General features: G+C 47.9%; 1 protein-coding gene across 2 annotated transcripts in view; it reads right to left on the bottom strand.

Annotated features, from left to right (window-relative positions):
* LOC119436427 (large proline-rich protein BAG6-like) overlaps nucleotides 1-27,366 on the bottom strand; it is a 214,342-nt gene that overhangs the window by 165,405 nt on the left and 21,571 nt on the right. For both annotated transcript variants that reach the window (XM_037703272.2, XM_037703275.2), the window contains exons 6-7: nucleotides 18,537-18,608; nucleotides 7,999-8,127 (exon numbers count right to left, since the gene is read on the bottom strand). In XM_037703272.2, the coding sequence (XP_037559200.1) occupies nucleotides 7,999-8,127; nucleotides 18,537-18,608 (201 nt within the window). The remainder of the gene's footprint in view (nucleotides 1-7,998; nucleotides 8,128-18,536; nucleotides 18,609-27,366) is intronic.

Here is a 27,366-nt window from a genome sequence, read left to right as displayed (position 1 = left end):
GAATTAACGAGATTCGACTGTAACTATGTTTTGCAAGAAATAAATGTTTTCTGCCTTTGCACCTCAATATGGGTTGTCAGTTTCAATTTTTACTGAATTGAACCTTATTTTTACTAATGAACCTTCATAATTCCCACATCCCTCCCCCCTTAAGACCGAACGCCCCCTTGACTCCAGTGGCGCAATGTTATGGCGGTCTCGCCACAACTAACCTACTCGCTGTCGCGGTTCCCTCAATGCAGTCGGCGGGTCGATGTCTTCAGATTCCTTCTCACCAGAACCCATTGTCTCGTGACATCCCCCGAAGTCAGTCACACCAGGGTCAGCCGACAAGGGCATGGTGTACTTGTTGGGTTGTCCATCGTCAACCTCTGATCGGATGGCTTGTGCCACTCCAGCCCCGCAGTAGCACGGCGCAGGGACAAAGGTGCATTCCTTAACGGGTCCTCCGAAGGTTGGCTCTCCATGCCGGCACTCGTCTCTTGCGTCCAGTGGGCCCAGGGAGTGCACGAGCGCGGCTATCTTCTGGAAAGCTAGTTGGTGGCTTGTCTTCTTGATCAGCTGAGGTGCAGCCGTGGCTCCGTGCCGTATGCCCTCGCTGACTTCTATGGCCAGCTTTAGCTGCTGCTCCATAGGTGTGGTTCTGCTGCCTCGGGTGGGTCCGGACTGTCTACGGTCTGTTCTGCCGACTGCGGGTATTGTAGGGGTGCGCCACGGGGGTCGATGGACATTCGCTTGCCTGCCCACGGGTTCGCAGCGCAGGCGCCGCAGCTTCCACAGTCTCTTCCCTCCGGAAGTACCGCTTCAGCTCACCGACATGAATTGGTCCGCTGATACGACCTGTGTTCAGATCCCTCAGCTTGTAGTTAAGTCGCGAGAGCTTCTCAGCAACTTCGAAGGGTCCAACCCATTTGGGTGCTAAACCAGCAGCAAACCCTGTGCTCCCGATACGCTCGGTCATAGGAGGCCTTTTGACTCGCCCTTGCCCCTGCGCGGTTGCGATTCACTTCTATCATGGCGATCACGCAGCCGCCGTGCATAGTCAGCAATTGGTGTTCTTGCGCCGGCTGAATCTGTCCGTTTGGATAAGATTGTGTCCGTTGGCGTCTGGAGGTCTCTCCGGAACATCAGGAAAGCTGGCGTGAAACCCGTTGAACGGTTTTCACTCGTTCTTAGGGCGAAGGAGATCGCATCTAGGTGCTCGTCCCAGTCGTTGTGCGCTTGGGCGCATGCCCCAAGTAGTGGCTTCACATCTCGATTCCGGCGCTCCGTCACATTCGACTGAGGATGGTAGGACGTTGTCTTCACCTGCCGGACACCCATCGCTGCGCATGTATCTCCGAAGATTTTCGACGTGAAATACGACGCGTTATCGGTGATCAGCCACTCTGGGAACCCAGAACGGCAGAAGGTCTCCGATAGTTTTTCAGGACCTCCTACGTTGTCGCTGCTCGTAGCGGGTAGAGTTCAGCGATTCCACTGAAGTGGCAAGTGATGACTAGCACAAATTTGTGCCCTCTCTTACTGCGCGGCAGCGGCCCGATCAAATCGCACGCCACAAGTTCCCATGGCTTTGTGCTCACAATCGGTTGCAGCAAGCCGGGCGGCTTCCCGCCTGTCGGCTTTCTTGCTTGGCAGACGTGGCAGGTTTGCACGTATTTACATACATCACGCTTCATGCCAGGCCAGGTTGCGAATCGACATAGTTTCTTCCATGTCTTTGGTGCGCTCCCGTGGCCATCTATGTCGTGATAATGCTGCAATGCCGCTCGTCTGAGCTGGCGCGGGATGACGGCTTTGAATCTCTCATTTGAGTCTTCTTTGCCTGGCACGTATTTCAGCAAAACTCCGTCTGCATCAAGCAGATAGCTCTCCAGCTCAGTCTCAGCCGCCCTAGAGTCCACACCCACCGTCGTACCGGCGGTTTCCGTGCGCTCTCCGACTCCTCTCTCTGGGTCCGTCTCTTCCCTGAGGCTGGCGACCAGGTTTTGACAGTGAGTGTCGTCCTTTTGAGCCCTGATGAGCTGATCTCTGCTGAATGCAATCTCGAGGGGCGGTCTCACTCTAACGAGATGCACGTGCTCTTGGTTTTGTGCCGGCGGGGTTTTCCCTTCTCCCCGGCTTCCCCGCGATGAGAGCGGCTCGGCCGCCCCCTCCTCCTCCTCGTGACCGGCTGGTAGGGTGTCCTTCACCGGCGCCCGTGACAGCGCATCGGCGACCACGTTTGTGGTTCCTTTGCGATAGCGTATCTCGAACTCGAAGCGCTGTAAGGTCAGGGCCCAACGCGCAAGCCTCCCGCTTGGTTCACGGAGGCGGGTCAGCCAAGTCAAGGCCATGTGATCGGTCTCAACTGTGAACCTTGTTCCTTCTACGTACATCTCAAATTTTCGGAGTGCATAGATCACTGCCAAACATTCCTTCTCCGTCACTGAATAGTTGCGCTCTGCCGGCGTCATCGCGCGGCTTGCGAATGCCACCGGGCGTAGCTCAGTCCCTTCTGCCTGAAGGAGCACTGCACCAATTCCGAAATCGCAGGCATCTGTCTGGATCACGAAATGCCTGTTTAGGTCCGGTAGTTTCAGTGAGGCTGTGTCTGCGATGGCCTGAGCGAGATGGCGGAAGCTTTGCCGTTGCTCCTGCCCCCATTCCCAAGCCATGCCCTTCTTCAACAGTTTTGTTAACGGGGCTTGCATGCGTACGCAGTTGGGAATGAACTGTCGGTAGTAGCCTACCATCCCAAGAAAGCGGCGTACACCACTCACGTCTTGCGGTTCTGGAAACTCGACGATTGCTCGAAGTTTCTCCGGGTCTGGGGACACCTACCCTCGTTGCACCCGGTAACCGAGCAAGCTCACTTCTGCTCTGCAGATTTGCGCCTTGGCCGGGTTGAGTGTGAGGCCGGCTGTCCGGAGTTTTCCCAGGACGTCTCGGAGATGATCCAAGTGCTCTTCAAAGGTGTGAGTACACGACGATATCGTCGAGATAGGCGAGCGCATGATGCCATTTGGCGTCCCCAAGTACGCGGTCAATCAGCCGTTGAAACGTGCTCGGACTTCCGGAGAGACCGAAGGGCATCCGCACGAATTCGTAGAGGCCCCTGTGGCAAGTAAATGCCGTTTTGCACTCGTCGCCTGGCCGCATCTCTACTTGGAGATAACCTTTGCTAGCATCCAACGTAGAGAAGTACTTCACTCCACCGAGGTTGGAAACTATCTCGTCCACCCTTGGGAAGGGATACGCATCCTTCTTCGTGACTGTATTCAGCCGCCGGTAGTCCACACAGAGACGGGAACTCCCATCCTTTTTGGGGACGAGCACGACTGGGAAACCCCAGGGGCTCGTGGACCGCCGGACGATACCGGCCTCGAGCAGCTCCTGCAGCGCCGCGTCAATTGCCTCCCGTTTGGCAGGACTGACCGGTCTAGGGTTGGATTTCCAAGGCTGCGCGTCGCCCGTCTCGATGCGGTGTTGTACCCACTTCGTGCATCCTGGGCGGTCTGTAAACATCTCATCGAAGTCGTTTAACAACGATAAGACGCGGTCTCGCTCGTGCTCTGTCAGATCACCGACGTCTGCCAGGAGATCGCACCTTTTCCGATCCGGTCTCGGCGAAAATCCGTGTTGACAGGCCGCCGCCAGCGGTTTCGGCAGCGCGCGGGACGCGTTGCTCTCTTCGAAAAGATTCCTCCTTTCCACTTCGGCGAATGCCGGTGCGGCGAAATGCGCGAGCGGCGCCAACGAGTGTTCCCGGTAACCACCGTTGCCAAAGTCGATCACAATGCCACTCTTCGCCAAGAAATCTCGGCCAAGGATTACTGGGACCGTGAGGTCCGTCAGATGAATGAATCGCTGCCTCTGCCGCCGCTGATTCCAGTGCACGACGAGTCGCACATCGCCGTTCGAGCAGGCCTCTCCGTACGCCAATTGAAGAGGTAGTTTTCGCTGCCGTAACTTGACCCCTCTTCGTTCGAGGTGGGAGGCGACCTCGTCTCCGATCATCGATGCACTTGCCCCGGTATTGAGTAGTGCTTTGAAGGTAGTCCCCGCGATTGCGAGATCTATAAAAGGGGCATTCACGTTGTTCGGTGTCCGACTAGAAAGACTGAAGATGCCGCGATGGTGTTTGCCTCGCAGGCTGTTGCCGTGGCCACCGGCAGTGTTACCGGCGGCCCGCCTCGTTTCCCTGCTGGTCAGAGCACTCACGCGCGATGTGTCCCGTCTGGGCACAGTTGAAACAGCGCACGGTGTTCCTCGCCGTAGCTTGAGCGAAGCGGGGCTGCTCCGCCGATCCCCAATCGTCGGGGTGAGGTCGGCCGTACGTGATCGCGTTTCTATCGGATCCGCCTAGCTGCGTCACTGGTCTGCGATCGTCTGATCGGGCGTGATGTTGCGCGCCGGACAAGCCTCCTGACTGTCTTGCTTGCGCGGTCCTCCACCCGTATGAGTAGGGATCGAGGGCGCGGTCCGAGATTTCGAACGGCACGGGTGCACCCGAGGACCGACCCGGCATCGCAGCGTGTTCGCTGCTCGTGCGCCCGCTGCCGTGCCAAGCGCAGCTTGGTTTCAAGGACTCCGATGGAGGCGGCGGCGGTCGATACGTGCGGGCTGCCGAGATTTCGGCTTGCACCCGGTGTGATTCTGTGGCCAGCTCGTTCAGGTCTCTGCAACGTGAACCGCGCAGGTAAAGTGCAAAGGTAGGATGACTTTGTCGAATTACTCGTTCCACTCGCTCTGTGTTCGAAGCACTCGGATCCGCGTACTCGAAAAGCTCCTGCATCGCTCGGACATACTCCACCAGCGATTCGTCCGGGGCTTGCGTGCGCAGCTCCAACTCCCTCCGCATCTGCAGTCGGTAGTCGTACGGAAGGAATTCGTCTCTAAATAGCCTACGAAACTCGTCCATGCTGCTCGCCGTGTGGCCAACCAAACGGTACCACCGGGCGGCCTGGCCGACTAGAGCAACCGGGAGAACTCTCTCCAACACCGCACTCTCGCGCATGCCAGTCACTTGCTCGTACTGTCGCAACACCAGTAAAAAAAATTGGCGCTCATCTGATCGCCGTAACCACTGTACGCCTGTATCGGTACTCCGATCCGAGGCCCGGGTGAAGTCGCGGTTTGCAACACCTGTTGCAAAGCGCTCGCCAGCGTGTGCACGGGGTTTGCCGCGTCTGCAGGCATTCCGTCGCTATTGGAACCGCCAACACTGTCCGGCCCGATTGCGGAGGCCCCCGTGTTTACTGGGCACTGGTCACTATCGGGCTCCGTGACGCGTGGCGATCTCGCTGCGTGACGGAGGGCCGACGGAGTTGCGCCGTTTGGCCAGACCGAGTGCGCGCTCAAAGTGCCCGGAGCGGCTGCGCCGGCGGCGGGCAAATTTGCTACGGGCACGATCTCGTCTGAGTAGGGCCCTGGGTAGTGTACACCGAAATTTTCCGACGTTCTGGGGACGCGTGTGGCGGACGGAGGTTCTTCGCCGTTCGAAAAGGGGCTCCGGGAACCGCCGCCGTAATCCGCTGTGTTGACGGCGCGCATGGAGGGAACCAAGATTTCCCCAACTGAAGAGTTCGGTAACCCGCCGAAGAATGCCGGCGTGTTGGTGAGGTGCGCGGGGTCGGGCACTCCTACATTTGTAGCGGGTGCGGTAGTGCAGTACGTGTTTGCACGGCCCACATTTGTGGGTGACGCGGCCGATGCAGCGAGGCCCGAGCTTTCCCTGGCCCGACTGCAAATATTGGCCAACTCCATGAGATCTCTAAGTTCGTACTGCGGGCTCGTCATCGTGTCGCGGGAGCCGGCTGCTCGATTGCGTCTGCAACCGAGAAATCACGTTGGGCACCAGTTGTTGTCTCCGGGTTCTCTCAAGCCGCCTTTGTCGTAAGGCTTAGGCTTGACGGCCAACTCCCGTGTGCTTGCCTTGTACTACCGGGGTTCGGCGGTACAAGGACAGGCAGAAACACGACAACACACGATAGTGTAACAAGTATAAAAAGGGTTTATTGCTCCATGGGAATTCACGTGGAAGCAGGCTATAGAGTCGACCTCGACGTTTGTCGGGGTCGATAGTGGTCGAACGAGGTAGGGCACGACAAAGGAAGGGAACAAGATGGTCACCTGAGCTCCGTCCTTCGTCGCGGCTCGCAGTCGTCTCTTTTCTCCGGCGTGCGCCGGTCGCGCCGATCGCGACCGCCCCGCCTCGTTCTGGACTCGGTCCAATGAGCGCGGGGCTCCGCGTACACGTCACCGCTGCGTTTGCAACCGGTTTCCAAGAGGATCGTGCCACCGCACGAAAAGCCGTTTGGCTCCCCGAACGGGAAGAGGGAAAAAAGGCGTCTGCTCTCCTCACTTCCGTGGCGCGCGTAAGGACGCGGGGAATTATGAACCTTCATAATTCCCACAAGTTCTGATCAAGTTTTTGTGCATTACCTAAATACAAAACCAACCAAATTAGAGGCTACTGTTCCATTAAAGTGGCAATTCTGTTTAAGCGATTTACATTTACAGAGATTCTACTGTAGTTCATAAAATCTGTTTAAGGGATAAAATTAAGTGAACTGTAAAGAATAAGGCAGCCAAGGGTGAAAGGAATTACAGCTACATACAAACAATACTGCAGTATGTTCCTAGTTGTCCTATAATTCCACAATCATATATCTACCAATATTGGTATTTCAATGTGTTTCATATCAGTATCCGCACATCTACGCTATGACACTGCATACCACGCACATGCTGCACTGTGTACTACCTCCCGTAGCCCTGTGACACGAGTCAGTTAAGATGAATTTCAATATCTGAACACAAAAAGAGCGACATTGCATGTACTATCGTGAGCAATATGAGCGGGAACACAGGAGCGCCTGTCAGATAGCCTCAAACCCTGCTTTGGGCAATACGCAGCGGCCGCCGTCAGAAACAAAATGGAAAGGGGGATGCAGTTCTAATACCTGTTGGAACTCTCACCACGGTTTTCTTTACACAAAGTACGGAACTGCACATCGCCAGCGCACAGTGATAACAGTTTGGTATTGCGGTCACTGGTAACTTTGTGCGCCGAGCATGGCCAAAAGGAGCACTGCTTTAATGCATAAGCAACTCCTCGCGTCGATTAATATAAAAAAAATTGCTTAAAACACGAGCCAAGATTTGTCACACGGTTGCACCAAGAACAAAAAATAACAAAGCATGAAATTAAGAAAAATGACTCACTGTAAGTCACTGGGACACATAACCGTCTTATCGGCTGTCGGCGGCCAGTGAAACGCCGTAAGATGCCGTTTTCGACAAACGCAGGCGCGGTGGGAGTGCCAACAGTTAGCGGAAGGGCGTCCCCTCTTTCCCCTCTGTTTTCGACAGCGCCATCCGCGTATCACTCTAACTCGGTTTCGAGGCTTTTGCTACACGTTCCCGCGTTCCCGGTCATATTGCTCACGATAGTACCTCACTAAATGGGTGTATATCAGCACCATTACCACTACAATTATTTAAATGATTTCAATACTTCAAGCTTCCCAGAATGTGGGTGCTTTCTTTTGTTGTTGTTTCCAAGTAAATTTCCAAGCAGTTAACCTTGCTGAACAATACCCGGGAATTGTGTTACTGCCCAAACGCTCCCAAGGAAATGTGAGTGCTTATGTTTTGACAATCACATTAACAACAGACTAAGAATTGAAAAAAAAAAAAAAAGCGTTCACATTTCATTCTCGGTCAGCAGTGAAAGCGAATTCTGTGCAACATGAGGGTCTGCAATTTCCAAGTTAGTGAGCAATTAGCCTCATGGAGTCAAAGCTAGGCATTGTGTCAAATGGTTCATTTGCATATTGCAAACATTCACACCTGGGAAATACTTGACAAAAAAAACAATGCATTAAGAAAGACAAAATATTACTTGAAAGAAACTAGCATCTCTTATAATGTACACAATACAGCATTACTTGTATGCAACTTTGTCTTAATTGCATTGATAATAACTTTTACACTTTCAACAAAAATGTTTACCTCAAGAGCAGCAATTACACGAGTTGCTTTCTGCACCATTGTTTGTGCCTGATTGAGACGTAACTGGGCCTCACTCTGCATGGGAACTTGACCCAAGTTGATGTGCACATCAACAGAAGAACCATCTTCCTGCATCAAAAGAAAACAAGACAGGTAAGCCTTAGACAATCTAGTATGAATCATCAAAACCTTCTTACAGTGAAAAATGGGCCAAAAGCATGAATTTCAACATACATTAAGCGGAAAGCCACACACGAAAATAAATTTTGTTTCAGACAAATACTGTTCATGAGCACAACATAAATTACTTTTGAAAAATGAAGATCCTCTGCTACAGCCCCACCTGTTTCTTTGTCTCAAAGTCTAAGAGGCTTGTTTAAAAGTTTCGCAATTTGATCCCATGTGGGTGCACAACGCTTTGCCACTGAAGCAATTTGAGAGGAACTTTAGCAGGATGCGACTGTGTCCCAATGATGCATACAAATGCGTTTTGGTATCCAATCCAAACACAATACCAAATCGTGTCACACTTGGGAGTGTTCAGTGCACTAAAATGAAAAACTTGGAGAATTATTCGCATCTACTGCAAGAACCTACTTGCGATAGCAAGGTACAGATCCTATATACAAGATATAGTAGTGACCAAAAACCATGACATTGTGGTTTTCTATGAAAGATTCATTACCCATGTTTCTAAGCTATCAGTTGCTGTTTTTTTTTTTTTTTTTTTGATAATGTCAAACAGGATGTGCACTGCAGCCACTAGAAGGACAGAGATGGATAACATCTTGTTTACTGCTCGTGCCATGTAGCTCTAATGTCTATTCATGTCATCGTGCTCACTGCTGCCTACATTTATGAGCCTGTGTGCAAGTGCGTGTGTCTTTCTTATCATAAACCTGCAGTAACATGCGAAGCGTTTCACTGGGCTAACCTTTCCAGTTATCGTCAAAACTTTCTCTTACCAGTGTGCACATATTTACGGCCAGACTGGGTGATGTATACAGTTTTCTTCTGATATATGGTTGGAACATGCAAGTTGTGTGTACGATGGGCAGGCTACATGGTGCGAATAACATGGAAGAAAGTGCTCAAAAGGCTATTGTCCGAGGCTAACGGTCAGGCATAATGCAGCCTTCCGAGTAGTTGTCCACTACTTTGTCTCTACTTGTCTGTCACTCTCTCTGAGAGAATTATTTTACCAACTCCTTCAAGACACCAGTTACAAAATCAGTTACTCTTAAGAAAACAGAACAGTATATCAAACTACATGCCTACACTAACTAGGGCAGAAAAACAAAAATATGTCCCACAAGTTTTTATTCAACCCTGCAAAGATTTGCATAAGTAAAAGTGCATTGATACGTTTTTCAAGGAACTGCGAAAAAAAATATGTAACAGCTGGGAAAACGTAACTGTGAGGAGGCCACCAATCGCCACAGCCATGTCAGAAACAGCTCTGAACTGTGACCGAGTACAGTGTGTGCGTGCATATATAATTAAGAGCGCGTGTGTACAATGTTTTGCGACAATGGTCCCTTTCAACTCTTAATATGCATGACAGCAATATTTTGCTGACGCTTCACCGTATAACACAACTCTATTGCAGCGAAGCTGACTTAAGAGAACCAGCAAATATGCGGCCATTTAAGACCCTTGTCGGCTCCAAAATAAATGTAACGCTGCACTCAGAGAATCTGGCCCAGTGTGCGTGGTTCCCAGTAGGCTTTAACTGATGCACACTTCGCCTTGGGTGCTTCGCCAACTGCTCTGTGCACAAGTGCAGCGTCTGGCTTGTGCAACTTCGGTAGCTTACTGCAAAATTCAGTCACTTACTACAACGTGCCCGTTGCTTGTTGCAACGCACTGGTCGCTTGTTACGACATGCAAGCTGGCTGCACCACTAAATTTCTGTGATGGCCACGCTCAAACGCAACATAAGATGCAGAAACATTACAGATTGGCGACATATCAAGGGGAGCATAATACATGCAAGTGAATGGGATTTAGGTTGGGACCGGGAAAATGTGACATAGCAGCCGGAAAAACGCAGCAGCGAGGAACGTATCAATGGGGTCCTACTGTATACAGTTAAACTTCGATACAGTCAAGCCTGCTTATAACGAACCTGAGTGTCACACAGAGTCCGTTCATTATATCCCGAAGTTCGTAGTAAGTGGACCACAGCTAAAAAAAAAAAAAAAGGTGCTAGTCAAAAAAAATTTTTTTTTTTTTTTTCACAACAACTGTGATGCTCGCCTATTTCTGCAGTGCACATCCAGTGAGGGTGGTCTCCAGCTTAAAATATTTAAAGCGGAAGCGTGCTCTTCGCCGAAGCCCTTGGCATAGACAAGTTGCCCGAGACCCTCTATGCAGCCCATTGCAACAGGCGCACTTACAAGTGCTGGCTCAGAAACTTCGTCATCCAATTCCTCCACGTCGCTCTCGGCCTGCACTTCACTAACGAGGCCTCGTTCGTGCACGGTTCCGCAATGTCAGTGTCTTCATCAGCAGAAATAAATCATCCCAGCCAAAGTCATGGCTCCCCATGTCGAAGCTGACGACGCGCTGCCACAAATTTCCGCTGGACTGATCCTCTTCGGAAGCGTCAGGCCGAAGCTACAAACATACGAAGCCGGCCTTGCGGAAACAGTTCAGCACACAAGCGGCCATCACCTCCGCCCAGGCCGCCTTCCCCATCTCAACGACTGAATACAGTGAAACTCTAAGCGACAAGTTAGCGGCCGGCCGGTCAAGAGCGATGAGCAAACGCTCTACAACGCGTCGCCAATACGATGCCTTAAAGGCATGTATTATGCCTAAATCAAATGGCTGCACTTTCTAAGTCGTATTGGGCAGCAGGAAAAGTAGAGTCACTGTCATCAGAGAAGTTAGAACATGGTGCGCTGAGCAGTTAATCACAAGCAGTACGCGCCTGCCTTGCCTCTTCATGTCGCAGTCGAACTCCCTGACCCACTCCTGCGAATAAATCGAACGTCATCCACACCTTCACATTGTGCCTGTAGCGCAGGGGCACATAGTTCCGAAAGCAACGCAGCTTCTTTGATTTTCCGAATACAAAGGGCACGCGCTGGTCGATGCTATCCATATTAGCGCACAGAAGTGTTGTAACACACACTTTACTGTGTTTGCCGCCAACGCATGAGTCGCCTTTCATAGCATGCTGTCCGGCAGCATCTGATAAAATAATGCAGTTTCGTCTGCGTTATACATGCCCTGCTTCACGTAGCTTGAAATAATGGCTCGGTTTGTTACAAGCCAAGTGGCAACGTCTTGATCACTTGCCAAAGCTGATTCGCCGCCAAGCGATTTCAAAAAGTCGCAGTTTCGCCCAAAAGGCGAAGCATTGATTGCAATAGCAAACTAGTGGACAGCTATGTGAAGTAAGGATAGTAGTTTTATCGGCCGTATAAGCTTGTCAAACTAACTAAATTAACAAGCATGGTGTCACACGCGCGCACGAGAAACATGAACGCATCTAACTCAATGACCACGGAAACTCGTTGTCGAAACGAGCGTGGCAGCAGCAGCGAGCGTATTGACCTTCGTCCCACCGCTCACATCAACGCAAACTAAGCCGCGAAAGCACAGCTCAGGGAGGAAGGACTCTGCTGCCCCCACCACAGATGGCTTTCGAGATACAGCCGCCCGGGCAGAAGCGCGCGAGTACGCGGCCTCCCCTACCCTCCCTCCTGGAACCTTGCTGCCCGGCGGGCACATTCGCTCGGGCTCTACTCAGGCGGCGCGGAGACAGCGCGTGTCGGCTGGGAGACGGTGTGCCTGCGGGGAGAGGGTAGCTCGCTTGAGAGAGGTACGAAACGGGTAGTTTGCCTGCGAGGAGGCTCAGAAAAGCAGTCCGCACGCCGGGTTTTCGCCGTCGGTTCGCTGTAACCGATCAGCAGGGCTCAAAGACGATCGTTGTACGTGCAATTTTGTGCCATTGAAATGTATATTTTGACAGTTGCGGGGGTTTCGTTCATTTTAAGCAAAAGTTTGTCTTTAAGTGGGGCAGTTACATGTGGGCTCGACTGTATAACGAAGTCGGTAAAAACTGCACTTTATCGTTATATGAAAATTTTACTACATTTAACTTTGACCTCGCATTCAAAGAAGCACAGTTGCTGATTGATTTTTTTTTGCACAGAAGAGGCCGTAAAAAATGTCCGAATAATCGGGAAATTTGAAAGAACTTATTTCACTTAAAAAAAATCATAATTTTCATTGAATTTCAGCATCTGCGACCAAAGCCACTGTTTGATGTGTTAACGAAGATCTCTTCACAGCAGCTGTGCAACACTCAAAGCCGAAAAAAGCAGGTTCAATGCAATAATAATAATATATGGTTTTTATTGGATATGGCCAAAGAGCGCCCTGACAAATGGTGATAGTTTTTCTGTGTACTATAAATAGAGTGGTCTATGAGTTAATTAAATGGTTGATGTAACGTGGCTGTAAAAGGGCCTAAAAGAAAGACGCTGTAAATTGCGTAAAATATACAGTGTAGACCGCTTATAACGTAAGTCGCCGGAGTCGCGATTATCCACACTATAAGCGGTACCGCACTATAACCAAAGCAACAATTTTCAAGGCCCGCACATATGCAAAACATGTGCACCGAGCCGCCACACGTATGCAACAGTCGAGGAATGCGGCTAGAACGTTTGCATTCAATTTACAGTCGAATCTCTTTAATTCGAACCAAATCACGCGGCGGTGCCTCCGACCGGCATTGCTCCGGCACCGCCATAGAGTAAAAAGCTTAGGAGAGACCCCTCAATGTCGCGCGCGAACAAAAAGAAAAAAAAAAAACGCGGCGGAAATTTCACCCTCTCTCAAATGGCAAGGTCGCCGATTCTGCGTTGTGCTGGAACATGCGTATACGTGCCGACGTCTCAGCCACGATACCGTAGCCACATGTAGTAAATGGCAGTGAACCCTTCTTTCTCTTTTATGCTTCCTCTATACTTTCTAGTCACGTGTTGACCTTGCACGCTGTGGCTACGGCGCAGAGGGAAGCAGCGGCGCTGTCCCATAGCCACCACAGTTTTCTCCACAGCGGTTGCAGCAAACAGTAGTTTCGTTTTGACTCGGTGCATGCGTTGGCTGCGTGCCTTCACAACTGCGTAGTCGCCATCCATGATCGCGTCGATGGCGACTGCGGATTCGTCTGCACATGTTGCAGCAAATGGTAGTTTCGTTTTGACTTGGTGCGTGCGTCGGCCGCCTGCCTTCTGAACCGCAAGGTCGCTGTCCATGATCGCATCGATAACGGCCGCGGTTTCATCAGCAGCGGTTGAGACAGGCAGTAGTTGCGCTTTGACTCAGTGCAAAAATGTCAGATTAAGAGCACCGGCTACATCGCGATGGACGGACGATTTGTTGGCGACCAGGAGCGCGATCTTGTACACGTTCCAAAATGGAACGGAGGCGGTCCGTTCAATCGAGCCCCACACGATTGGTTAATTTGATCGTCACGGTTCAAATTGACCAATCGTGTGCCGCTCGATGGAACGGACGGCCTCCGTTCCATTTTGGAACGCGTACAAGATCGCGCCCCAGCTCCACTAGCAAAAAAAATAACCGGATGTGCGCGCGGTAGTGAAAAGCGTGTCTACAGAAGAAGACACGCACCGCGGCCGCATTGCGAAACATGTTGCGAGGCTTTCGCCGCTGCTAGCTCTAATCAGTCATGAGATGACAAGAATTGCAGCTTCCTCACCGATTTTGTGCAAAATAGAAACAAGATTTGCTGATGCATTCAGTACATAAAAGCGTGTTGACGTAGTAAGCATTCATTTATTGCTTTCTTCATACCCTGGATAATTCGACATTAGTTTAATTAGGACATTTTAATTCGGTTAATTTGGGTTTCTCGGCGCTTCATGGAGCTTAGCAGGGTTCCCCGGAAAGAACATGCTTGAGAACCTCTGGCGTAGATGTTCACATTCACAGTGTATCGCTTTACAGTCTACAGGCTACACTGTAGCGCCAATGAGCATGATGTTACAAGCATGTTTCTGACAGGAAAACTATTTTCAACACTTCAGCTGACTATTAAAAATGTGATTAACTATAAGCTGAATGAGAGCAAAAGTGAATACTTTTTAAAGCATAACTGCGAGTCGGCCTAGTTGAAACAGATTCATTTTTAAAGCTTTTTGTGCGCAGACAAACAAGGACGAAGAAAAGGAGTAATAAAGCGCTCGTCCTTGTGTTACTCCTTTTCTTCGTCCTTGTTTGTTTGCGCACAAAAAGTTTTAAAAAGGATTTTGAAAGCATATATACAGTAAAAGCTCGATGATACGATCACGGCTAATACGAATTTCCGGATGATACGAATTTTTCTGTGGTCCCGGCCGAGCCCCATTACTTTGCAACGTGCTAGAGAACGGTTGTTACGAATCGATTTTCAGCCTGCGTCGGTTGATACGAATAAACGCCGCCTCACCGACGGCCGCGAAAGAGAACAGCGCGCAGTCACGCGCTTTCTCTCCTTCTCTTTTGGTACGGAGGCGCGGCGCCGGACAGCGCGGACTCCGCGACTGGGCGCGAAGAGTTTGAAGTGGTGGCGCTTTTGGTGCTTTTCCTCCTTTTCTGCGAGCCGTCAGATGGAGTGGCTGCTGCGCTTCGGGCCTCGTTCTTCGTGTTTGCGCCATTTTGCCTAGTCGCAGCGAGCTATGTCTCGCAAGCGGAAAGCACTCTCCTTTAAAGTGAAATTAGACATTCTTCGAAAGGTCAATGAGGATCCCAAGAGGAAGCGGACGGAGTTGGCTAAGGAGCTAGGCCTCGCAACGTCAACACTGAGCACAATTGTTGCACAGCGAGACTATCATGAAAAACGTGCTTTCGTTCAACGTCAACGCGAAGCAAGCGAATTCGAACACGCTTATTTCGAACATACCGCGCACCGACAATGCTCTTAGCAGCGCGCCAAATCACGCGGCGGCGCCTCCGACCGGCATTGCTCCGACACCGCCATAGAGCAAAAGCTCAGGAGAGACCCCTCAATGCCGCGCGCGAAGAAACGGGGGAAAAAAAAAAAAAAGAACCCGCGGCGGAAATTTCCTCTCTCTCAAATTGCAAGGTCGCCGTTTCTGCATCGCGCCGGAACAAGCGTGTACGTGCCGACTAGAGTGTTCTAGACAACCGTATTCTAGCACACACTAGTGCCGACGTCTCAGCCACGCGGATAAAATGGCAGTGAACCCTTCTCTATTTTCTAGTCACATGTTGACCTTGCATGCTGCGGCAGCAGCGCAGAGGGAAGCAGCGGCGGAGGCACAGTCGGGCCAACGAAACTGCCACGCCCGCAAACGCTCGCTTCCCGATAACGGCAGAAAACGAAACTTCAGGGGGCGGCTAAAATAAGCTGGCGCCAGCACGGCGGCGGGCGCGCACGGAGATGTGCGCACGGAGTCGAAGGTGAGAGAGCTACGAGGGAGTTGAGAGGGAGGGCGAGGGGAGCTACCGAAGCGGTGGAGTTGACGCGGCCAAATCCGCTTCCCTGCCGCCCTCCTCCCTCACCTTCGACGGTCTCCGCGCGCACCCGTGTGCCGGCGCCGCCCGCTCGCTCCCTGAAGCTTCGTTTTCTGTCGTTATCGGGAAGCGACCGTTAGCCGGCGTGGGCAATTTCGTGGCCCGCGCTTGCTATGCGCTTGCACGCCGCGATATTTCACGACTCGCACCGTTCGTGCATCGTGCTATGGTGCACGAATACTTCAAAAATACGTCCTTTTAATTCGAACAAATTTTCGGGCCCCTTCGAGTTCGAATTATCGAGATTCGACAGTAGTTTTAATTGTGGTTCGATGATACGAATTTTGGCTAATACGAATATTTTTCGTGACCCCGTGAGATTCGTATCATCGAGCTTTTACTGTATTTAAAAACAGCAGAAACAGTATGCTTTCCACATGCAGCTAGCATACACACACACACACAGATGAAATCCAGGGTTTGACAGAATCCTATTTGGTCGGGAAGAGGAAGGATAAATAAAAGAATGCCGACCGAGAACCTAACAAACATTCAGTGAAATAATTAATAAAAGACATGGGGCCGTGTGGAAGCCGAAACGTCCTAAAAATTTTTTCACTACATGTCTTTTGGTTCTTGGTTGGCATTTTTATTCACCCTACATATATAGATGAGCCTCAGAGATACATTGTCGTCAATAATCAAGCTAATTGGATGGAATTTAGGCACAATATAGTTTATTCTATTATGAAGGAGTGTGCTGGTCTGGGCTGGTTGGTACATAATTCGGACGGGAACAAACAGCGCTAGGACGGGACTAAGTAGACAGACAAGGCGCTGAATTCTCCTATATTGAAATATGATTTTTGTTGCTCAATATATTATCTGGTAAATTTTCTGTGCCCCCTAGAAGTGGAAAAAGTAGGGCTCAGAAATGAGCCCTACTTTTCCCAGAAATAAGCTCAGAAATGATATTTTAGCTTTATTATTTAAAGGAAATGTTTTGAATCTCTTCTATAGATTGGTTTCTTAATAAAATACACATGGCCAATATTGCTGCAAATTAAAATAATGATTTTAAACATCCTTCTGCATGCACATCCACAATTTGGCTGAGAAGGGTCAGATTAAGTACATAATTTTTCTGCACAAGTATAAAAACAGCCAGAGACTGAAAAAAAAAAAAGAAAAACAGAGTTGAAAGTTACCAAACATGCTTATTAGTAGTATTACAGATTATTTTCCACAAAATATGGAAACAATGCAGACCACTCTTTCCAGAGAAAGCCTAAAACTTCCAAAATTCTCCTGCTGCGTTGGTGTTACCCTCAGAACCATTGCAAGCTTCCTCCTTGAGCAATGACAAGATTTAGCCTTCAGCTTTCTGCATTTTATGATTCTTTCAATTTTCCTCTGCCTTCTTCTTGTCAGCTTCTTACACGTACTAAGCATAGCCTTCGCCTGAGCACTCGTTCACTTGAATATGTCGCTGGCATCACTGCGGCATGGTCGTCGGCTACGTTGCTGACACCTCCTGGAAACCGAAACTTGCGAATCACAGCAAGCCCTTTGCGAGTCCCATGGTGTTGGTTTCGTGCGTCTAGCATTAGTTCAAACACGTTTCAAATAGTGACACAATCCCGGAGACTTCAAATTGTTTAGGCAGCGCCGACTCCACCCTCGTCTGCGCCAACAAGGACAATGACTGTTGTGAAAAAACCCGCCGTCATTTGGCAATGATAGTGCAGTCGACTTCTGGGCCTCAATTTTGTAGCAATGCTTCCTACTCGATTTTATATGCCGCCCTTATCATTCGACATTCACAGCCGGCTGATACCACTGATAACATAAGCGGCACACTGCTCTTACCACTGATGAAGCGCAATAAGGAGTGGCGCCAGAAAAGGCATCGCTACAAAATCGTGGTCCTGTTGCATAGTCTGGGGTTGAAGATTCAATGCATGCATTCATTGTATTTTCGCCTATCTGTGGCAACAGCATGGCAATGATAGCGATACGGACTGACCAGATTGTAGGCAAGCATACGTGCGCGCAGCAACGCATTAACAAATTTTGGATTCATTTCTGGACGATCCCTTTCCCACCATTTTGCATGACTAGCACCGGACAAGTCAACGGACGTTAGCGTTCCGTGATAGGGAATCCCGCGAAAGGGAATGTATCCCCAAAAATGGTCATCCGAGAGTACGGCAAACTTCTTTAGCCACTCGTGGAATAATGTCCCTTGTTTTCTGGCGAATTTGGATATTTTAGACTCTCAATCATTTGGACTTATGGGCCGTCAACATCGAGCCCGAATATTCGGTCAGCGACATATAGCTAATGTGAAGTTTGATTTATAAAGCCATGTACGCTAGGCACGTCTGCAGGCCACTGCGGCCACATACGTATTGTGCAGTCGCTAATTCTGGTGCACTTCAGTGCAAAATCATGTTTTTTGTGTGTGTGTGTCAGGATGGTGCAGGAAATCTCATTTGGAGTAGGAGTGGGAGCACTGACATCTGCTAAAGCAATAAAGTCAAAGCACTAATAGCTATGGCTGTAGATACATACCATTTCAAGGGGCCTTGCAAAACATCTCAAATATGCAACCGTTCCTTTGCTTTCTCTTGCTTTTCCTCTCCTATTGTCATGTCAAGTAAAATAAACCAGGCTATGTGAAGCACATGCGATGCCTGTAACGATCAGCCTTCGTAAAACACAATTATGCGACATTTTCTTTTTAGCTGTAAACATTACTTTTCCAATTGTGGTCTGCAGCTTTAACAGCCTCATTCAGTGAATCCTAGCACAGGCATGCACCTGATAAAATACAAAAGACAAACACAGAGATGCTGCAAGGCCCTTTCATATAATTTTTTTTTTAATTGTTTGGGAATTGTGTAAAAATTGTTTAAAAATATTGTTCTCGCAATATTTTAGCCTCAACAGCTAATCGATGTCTACAGTTAAAGAGATAAGGTGTTCAATGCAAGCTAGCGTTTCTAGCAGAAAAGAATCAGCAATAAATGACTTCTCACCGAAGTTCTTGACATCACAGTGGCATTGCGACCAATTTCTCCCATACCGGATACCACATCCTGCACGATTTGCTGAAAAAACAGAAACAATACTTGGCATTCAGCATGTAGGCAATCAATCAAACAGTGTTCCTATTCAATAGTTATGATCCTCACAAAAGGAGACTATAAGAAACAAGATTCCACAATGTGGTCATTCCACACCAAACAGATATAAAGTGTTGAGCTTGAGCATCTTCAATTTCCATGGGAAAAAAGTTAAGGTTTGGGAAGGTTATTTCCAGAATTTTATGCATCAAAAAGGTACGGTACCACTGATGAAGCCATAAAATTGTCATTCAAAGCACAACTACAAAACTTATCCAGGACTTTTTCGAAGCACTAGCCTTGTTCTAGAATTACATTTCAGAAACCAAGACAAGCCCAAGACAATAAGCAACTTCCCCTTTCCCCAGAAAATAACTGAAGGCCCAGTTCAATACGTACACTTTGTGCGCTTGGCGTGGAATGGCCCAAGAAAAAAAAACAGGGAACTCATACAGGTTTGCAAATGAAATATGGAATAAGCTTAACACAATTTGCACGGAAAACAGCGCGACAGTGAGCATATTTCTTTTTTTTTTTCACTTTTTTATTTAATACTGTCAGCCCAACAAAAAAAAGAATGCCTCAACCACACCACCAATATTAGCAGATGGGATTGCAAAAGTTCACATCGTAGACAATTATATATAGCTGCACCCGTCACTGCAAATGATCATAAATAAAACAAAAAGATTGCAAAAGATTTTAAAAAGTTACAGAAAACAAGTTTCTGTGGTCCCCTCTTTTTCAGCAGTTGGTCACAGTTGACGGGGTAGTCAGGAACACATCAACCTTCTTTCATCACATGACATGCAAAAGTGAAGGAGCAGCGGCAGCACATTGCGGTTGTTTTCTGGGCTCCAGCAACACAGTTAAATAACTGGGAAAGTGGTGCTGCTGCAGTGGACCAGTGGTTCCTATGCATTATAGAGCAAACTGGGCAGGCATTGTACATATACAGGATATCACAGGAGCTTACCAAATGCAGTTGTATTAATTGCTACCTGCATGCCTACTGTACCCTATTGGGATGTTCTATACTCACTGAATGAAACTAGACAGGAAAACCTTGAAGTAGAACTCAAATACACACAATTACTTAAGAGTGTGATGTCATGGAACAACAGATCTGGTCACTAAATATGAATAGCACTCGATCTAAGTGTACAAGCCAAAATTACACTGATGTCACACAAACTGGACGTGGAAGCAAAAGTTAGGCCTAAATTGACGCCTTTCGTTCCATGAGTGTAGTAGATAGTTAATCACTACTGCATATATTCCATAGAGGCTAAAGACGTGCAAAATTTTTGCTGGCAGCATTAAACCTTATGTTAGTGCCGCATTATTAAGTGGAACCTCAACAGTATTGTAGACCCCATAAAAATGTTCACAAAAGACGAACCCCTAAACAGTGAGCAGTGCGACTACATATCGTTGTCTAAGAATAATTGTTTACATCAATGTGGTTTGAACTTTAGGCTTAGAGAACGAGCAGAATTATGATGAATATACTCCTTCTGTGCTGCATCAGTAGTTAACAAAGAGAAAATTGTGAGAAATCCTCAGCAACATCTTTCAGCACACATTTATTCAGTTCTCAGTGCAATATGTATCTGCCGATTACCAAAGAGCACACTAAACAGAGGCTTTCCAACTCCTCCATAAATTAGTATAACAAGAAACTGTTTCATATTCTGTATTTTGTTATTTCACTATAACATTTTTTCAAACTCATTTTAGTACTGATTTAAAAAGAAAATTAAATTTTACGCATGAACTTTTAACTTCCCAATTAAAGGGTTAAAAACGACAATCTAAAAGGCAAACCCTGCATAGAGTCAACAGAACAGAGAAGAGTAAAAACTTACGTCCTCCTGGAAAAATTTAAATCTTACATTAAGCAATAGGTAAAAAAAAAATAATAATAACCCATTCAAAGATCCACAAAGAACTTTAGACTCATGTTTCCCAATCTACCAAAACTAACTTATAATTATGCTATGAGGCACTAAAATAATGGTTGCAAATGCACACAAGGTTGACTAAAATGTACTACACAACTCTTGCAATATGAACAGGCCACTACTGGCCTCTATAAAATATAAATATGCATGAGACAGAATGCAATGACAAATATAAGCCACAACACAAACTAACAATTTTCCCATTTACTGCGCACCGAAATATATATTATATATATATTCACACACACACACACACACACACATACAGGGTGTCGCAGCTATCACGCAGCACGATTTTAAAAAAGAGGAATGGCGTTAGGCGAAGCAAACCTAGTGGGTATTGTTTCCAGTACAGTGGAGTAGCCGCCAGTAATTTTTTTGTTACTGAGATTTAATTAGGTAATTGTAATTAATTATCTAACTCAGGAAGTACTCTCCTAATTATCAAAGTGTCAATGAGAAGATTGTAAAGCAACATGAAAAACTCCCGATACAGCTTTCTGTTGCTCAATACCTGCTTCATAAATGTGTTTTTCCGAGCGTGAAAGAAGCCCGCGAATACACGCAGAATTGCCGCGCGACTGGCCGCTCGAGGCATTTTGAGTGTATTCGCGGGCTTCATTCACGCTCGGAAAAACACACTTATGTAGCAGGTATTGAGCAACAGAAAGCTGCATCGGGAGTTTTTCATGTTGCTCTACAATCTTCTCATTGACACTTTGATAACTGGAACAGTACTTCTCGAGTTAGATAACTAATTACAATTAGCTAATTAAATCTCAGTAACGAAAAAATTACTGGCTGGCTACTCCACTGTACTCTGCTGAGCAGCAGCAGTTCCCTCTGAAACTGCACTGCGCCAACATATTACCTTCATATCGTTGAACACCATCTGAGGAGTATCAGCGCAATGCTAAACTTCAGCGCTATTGCTTACAATGCTTTGCTCTTTGGGCAAAACTGCCAAGTTCTGCTTCCGATCATGCCTATTTTCAATCAATGGAGGCACCACAGAGAAAAATGTTCTAGTCTGGCAGCAATTTACCACTCCATTATTTCTGGCCTTACGCGACATCATACGTGGCCTATAGAATAAAGTCTACATTGAATACTCTTTGGACAGGAGGTGTTGAACACACTTATTCAAGGAATTGGTAACACAAGTAACTAGCGAAACCACAGTTCGCACACAGACAAGCCTGTCTACACAAAGGTGCACCTAAAATTTCACAACTTCGTCAAGGCCAGATCAGCATATGATGACATTTTTCACTTCTTTCAGATGAATAATTATGGAAACACAGAAATTAGTAATCTATCTAATGTGTATGTGTGCGTGTGTCTGCTGTGTGTGCGTGTGTAGTCTTCTAAAACCTCTTGCACAATAAATTGCACATTGCCTTCTACATTTTTTAATAAATTCACTCGCAAGTGAATACGCAAAATATTCATTCTGGGTATGAAGTATGGTGTATGTGCAGCTGTAAAGAAGTGGTTTATCCATATTCTTGTCCACTTTCGAGGAATTTGACACTCAATTGATATCGACCTCTGTGTCGTCCCAGACGGCCGAAAGCAAACTTGAGATGTGTATTGAAATCAGTGAGATTGCGTGAAAATACTGGACGAGGCAGCAACACGGCAATTTGCTACACGTAGTTCCAACTTCATCTCTGCGTTTAGGCAATGACATGCAGTTTTCACCATAGCATTCATGAGGAGATGAGATGTTCACATACATGGAAACGCAGTTTTTGGCATCTAACCGTGGTACATAAATTTCAAAAATTGTTTTTCAAGTTCAGGACATAACAGGAGACAATAGGTCCGTTCGATTTGCCTGCACCACTGTGAACCAGTTCACGGCAGTTCAGAAGTTCAGAAATTGTGCAGCTCGACTTATGCGGTGCAGCCAAAGTGCGACATTGGAAACAAATGCCAAGGTGCAAACGCGGTGCAGGCGTTATGTTATGTCCGACTAATGTGCACGGAGTATGCAAGTTTGAAAGTCCTGAACTGCAGGTATGATCGGCTTCTGGGGCGTAAATACACGCCACACTTGCGTAGATACATCAGCATAAGCGGGGTTTTAACGACGCTCGCGCCCATGTGCTGCGTCATCTGCTACTCTGCTGCTTCGCACCTGTACGCCTGCACCAAGGCAGCACCGACAGTGGAGTGGGTGCAGCAAAATCATGAACCAGCCCTACACCTTTTGAAATGAATGGCATGGTACAGCGGGCGCCATTGCTGCACCGCTGAAACGAATGGCAGGGTGCAGCACCACGTGAACTGATTCAGGCGGTGCAGGCGAATCGAACGTACCTAATAAAAACCACCTTGAAGAGCAATTATATCACATACCGTATTTTCCGGTGTATAAATCGCGGTTCTTTCTGAATTTTTCGTCGATGCGTCTTATAGAATGCATCGTTCTACACTTTTTTTTTAAATACATTGCTGTCAAAATCGCAGTGGATGCTATGGCCACACGAAGCAGGCTGGGTTGACCTCCTCTGGCAGTTTCTACGGGTTGTGTGTGCACTATGAAGGTGCCACGTTCTCGTGATCGAGTTGCTCAGCGCCGTGCGAGAAGGACGGAGCAGCAACGCAAGCAGCGGCAGGCCAACCACGAGTCGACCGACCCTCAAGTCGTCACATCTGCAGATCGCTTTCAAGATATGGCGTGCCGCTGAGCAAACTACACAGTTGCTACCAGAGTACAAGCCGCCCCTTTTCCCTCACGCGCTGCCTTCCCGCTTTCCTCCCTCCTCCCTTGTGCACGATTCCGCTCACCGTAGCACGCTTTCACTCGCACATACAGCATACAGCGCGCAGGGACGATGTTATCGCCCTTGGACTTTATATGGAAATCACGGCAACCACGATGCCAGAAATGTGTCTGAAGTGCCCATGCTATCGCAATTATACAAGGATGGCACCCATACGCTTGCGCCCGACCCACATTCATGAAGCGACTTTTTAAATCGCTTACCGAATGAACAGGTACGTCTTATACACGTCTTATACACCGCACCGGTGGATAAGACTTGTATACTTTTTTTTAACTGCCGTTTTGAGGGGGGAGCGACTTATAGACCGGAAAATATAGTAGTTGTGCTCGGGTCTCAGGAGGATATATATAAATAGATGGGCAAAGATGTAACAGATCTGATTAACACGTTGGAACCTACAGTCAGTGAAGCTTTCTTGAAGTATTTTAGTTAAATGCTATGCAAGGAAACGCACAATGCGTGCAATTTTATTTCATTTCTATCTGCGTGCCAAGGAACTCTTCCTCTTAACACACGTTTTGTGTCATTTGGCTTCGTGGTAATGTGCATATGACTGTTCGTGTTATGCACTGTATTTTACAGCACAGACAATACGTGCCTGCCAGGCAAGATGCGTCTTCTTGGCTTTGAGAATGCGCTTTCATCCACTCACACAGGTGCAAGTGTCATACTCCCACAAGGCAGGTATTTATACCGCTCAGCCTTACCCACATTCCGCCCAACCAAGCAGATACCCAACGTGCGAGGACGTATTACAGTCTCCGGGATCAGCCCAATATACTAATACACTGTCTCCTGGACTAGTCCAGTTTACTTGGTGGGAAACCTACTGAGCAGCCACGCCTAACCCCAGAGAGGTAGCCAAAAAAAGTTTTGCTTAAGTTAAAGAATACCTATAGCGCAATAAAGAAGTTACCTAGCGCAACGGCTCCTGACCTTCACTCATTAACCTCAAGTGGGTGTTTTTCACTATCTGATCTGTTTCCGCCCCGTTTTCAATGAATTCAAGGATTGCACCTAGCAAGTTTTAAGGGCCCTTAAATGTTTTTACGAAGTGGATTAATTAAACGAGATTAATTAAATTCTCAGATTTTACGAGCCAAAACTATGATAAAATTATGAGGCACACCGTAGTGAAGGACTCCGAATTAATATTCACCACTTGGGGTTCTTTGACACGCACCTAATGTACAGTACACACGCATTTTCGCATTCCACCCCCACCAGAATGCTACCGCAGCAGTCGGGATCGAACCCAAGACCTCGAGCTTCCCTCTGGTACAACGGCAGGTTTTTCTAAAATCAAGTTTTCAACGTTTTCAAGGTGGTGTATGGAGCCTGTGATAAATAGAAAAGATATTGTATGGTTAATGCAGGGTTCTCCTCCCGGTGGGCGGCGGTGGAAATGCCCCCCACTGTTACGAGTTCACCGCCCACCACCCCCCGTTTGACCAAGTCGAAATTTCAGATACCTTATTTTTTTCGATCCTCGGGTGTTTCTTTTTATCACGTGGAGAACTATTAGTAAGAAAAGTGACTAAGAAGTCAAGAAAATAACACTTTTCTAGTGCACTGTCAAAAAAAGATTGGGCTGTGGGAGGTGCCATCGCACCACGGAGTGGCCTAAATTATTTAGTCAGAATTCCTGGGTGGTTATTCTGTAAGAATACACCTAGTGGACTGTCCACTTCGGCCGTCGCCATTGGTTCCAGCACCAGGAACGCGAAGGAGACTGGCTGGCACCTTCGCGCTCGTGGTGCTGGAACCAATCGCGACAGCCAAAGTGGACAGTCCACTAGGTGGACTCTTACAGAATAACCCCCCCCCCCCCCCCCTGTTGACACGCTGCCGCCATTTTGGACACTCTGGACATTCCGCCACTTTCTTTGAAGCACAACGTAGGTGCGCCACGTACAAAATGGCGCTGATGGGCCACGTTTTAGTTTCGTAACGTGACGCAAACTTGACTTTTGCCTAAGAAACTGAAATCAAGGCACTAAACCGAACGTTCTTGATGAAGTAAAACAGTTTTCCTCCTCAGTAAAAATAATGCAGCAAGCTGAAAGCGTACGATTATTCCCCGTCGAAAATGCTTCTCGCTTCCATCTGCTGAGTACAAGCACTTGTCTGCTTCATTAGCTAGGATGTGTGTCCCCCGGAATCGGAATGAGTCATCGAATGATACATCGTGCTTGCTACCTTGAGACAACACACACAACCTACCAGTGGTGAGGAGCGCACGTTGTAGGCCACGTTATGGGATGAATCGCTATCTCATGAAAGGCAAGTGACTCGTCCCGACTCAACTGGCTGAGAAGCAGCCGAATATCGCCGATAGCATAGCTTGCAGCACCAGTGCTTGCGTCACGCAAGCACTGGTGCGGCAAGCTATTTTTTGTTCACTTTGCTGCTTACTGACACCACGTGAGGAAACCACTCCTTGCATACATTTATTTTTATAAATTAAAAAGCATCCATTGTCATAACTTTTGATGATCCAAAAAGTGCGAAAAGTCGCAGAAGCTTTTCCTCCATGAGCACAGTACTACGCGATAACGAAACTTCTGAAACGCGAAAGCGAGCGCGGCGCAGAGTTGAGCTAAAACGAAACCTTTTGACCGCCCGCGTCGTTATCAAGTGTAACGCTAAAAAGGTATTTTTTTCTAAGAATCTAATAGAAGTAGACAAGTAGCATTTTCTTCCGTCTTATAATCCAACGAAACAATCTTTCCAATACGAGTGGTTGAGTACTAGTGACATATATATATATATATTTTTTTTTTGAGGAGTGCCTTCGTCACCGCTTATAGTGCAAGACCGGATATAGTACGGTCTTTTCAGACTCCCGTTAATTTTTCCATAGAACTCCCTGTATACGCATACCGCTTACAGTGCAGCAGCGCGAGACGAAATACCGGTTATAATGCGGCTTCTGCGGGAAAATCTCGCCGACAAGGCCTGCAGCGAGCACGCTTCTCAACAAGGTGCGCCCACCAATGGAAGAGGTGATCAACGAGGGCGATGCGGAGGAGGAGCATGAGATGCGGAGCAAATGAACGGGAAAAAATGCGCGCGTAGGTTGTCTAGGCGACAAAGAAACCTTTTGCTCGGCTGCTGATCAGTGGTGCGTTTTGCACTGAACGCGGCTTCAGTTTCTGTGCACCCGTCGCGATGCGTGTCGTTAAGTGCAGATATCGCGCGAGCGACGCTGTCAATTTAAGCAGTGTTCCACAAATTTAGTTTGGAGCTACAGTAAAACCTCATTAATTTGGAAAATCGGTTAATTCGGACTTTTTTGGCCGCACATGGGTTAATTCGGACAACTTTCGGAGTTCGGTGAGCGAGGAGCGCAGCAAATGTGTGACGCAAAAGAGCAAGAACGGCGCTAGCGTCCAACCGAAACGAAGCGGCGGAGTCCTCATCGCCACAGCCATCAGTTGAAATCGTACATGAATGACAGCAACACCGGAACGCTTCGAGCCTATTTGTGTCTTTAAAGCCTGTATTCTTGCGTTTACCACCGTGCTTTTGTAACAGCGTAGTCGTCATCCACGATCACGTCGATAGCGGCCGCGATTTTCTCCGCAGCGGTTGTGGCGAACAGTAGTTTCGTTTTTACACGGTACGCGCGTCGGCCGCGTGCCTAAAAAACTGCGTAGTCGCCATCGATGATCGCATAGATAGCGACCACTGTTTTGACTGCAGTTGTTGCAGCGAATGGTAGTTAATTCGTTCAGACTCAGTGCGTGCGTCGGGAATTTGTCGCCGTTCATAATCGCGTTTTTTTCGCAGCGGTTGCGGCAAACAGTTGTTTTGTTTTGACTCGGTGCAAAACTGTCGAGCTTGAAGAGCACCAGCTACATCGCAATTATGTTTTCGCCAGCTCAATGGCGAAAACGTAACTGTGATGTGCGCGTGATAGTAAAGCCTGTCTACATGCTTGGTCTACATGTTCTGCATACGTGCAGGGCTTGAAGATCGTTT

Source organism: Dermacentor silvarum, chromosome 1, assembly GCF_013339745.2.
Source record: "Dermacentor silvarum isolate Dsil-2018 chromosome 1, BIME_Dsil_1.4, whole genome shotgun sequence".
Classification (NCBI taxonomy): Eukaryota; Metazoa; Arthropoda; class Arachnida; order Ixodida; family Ixodidae; genus Dermacentor; species Dermacentor silvarum.
The sequence above is the reverse complement of the archived record's forward strand: the minus strand, read 5'-3'. Positions and strand labels throughout refer to the sequence as shown.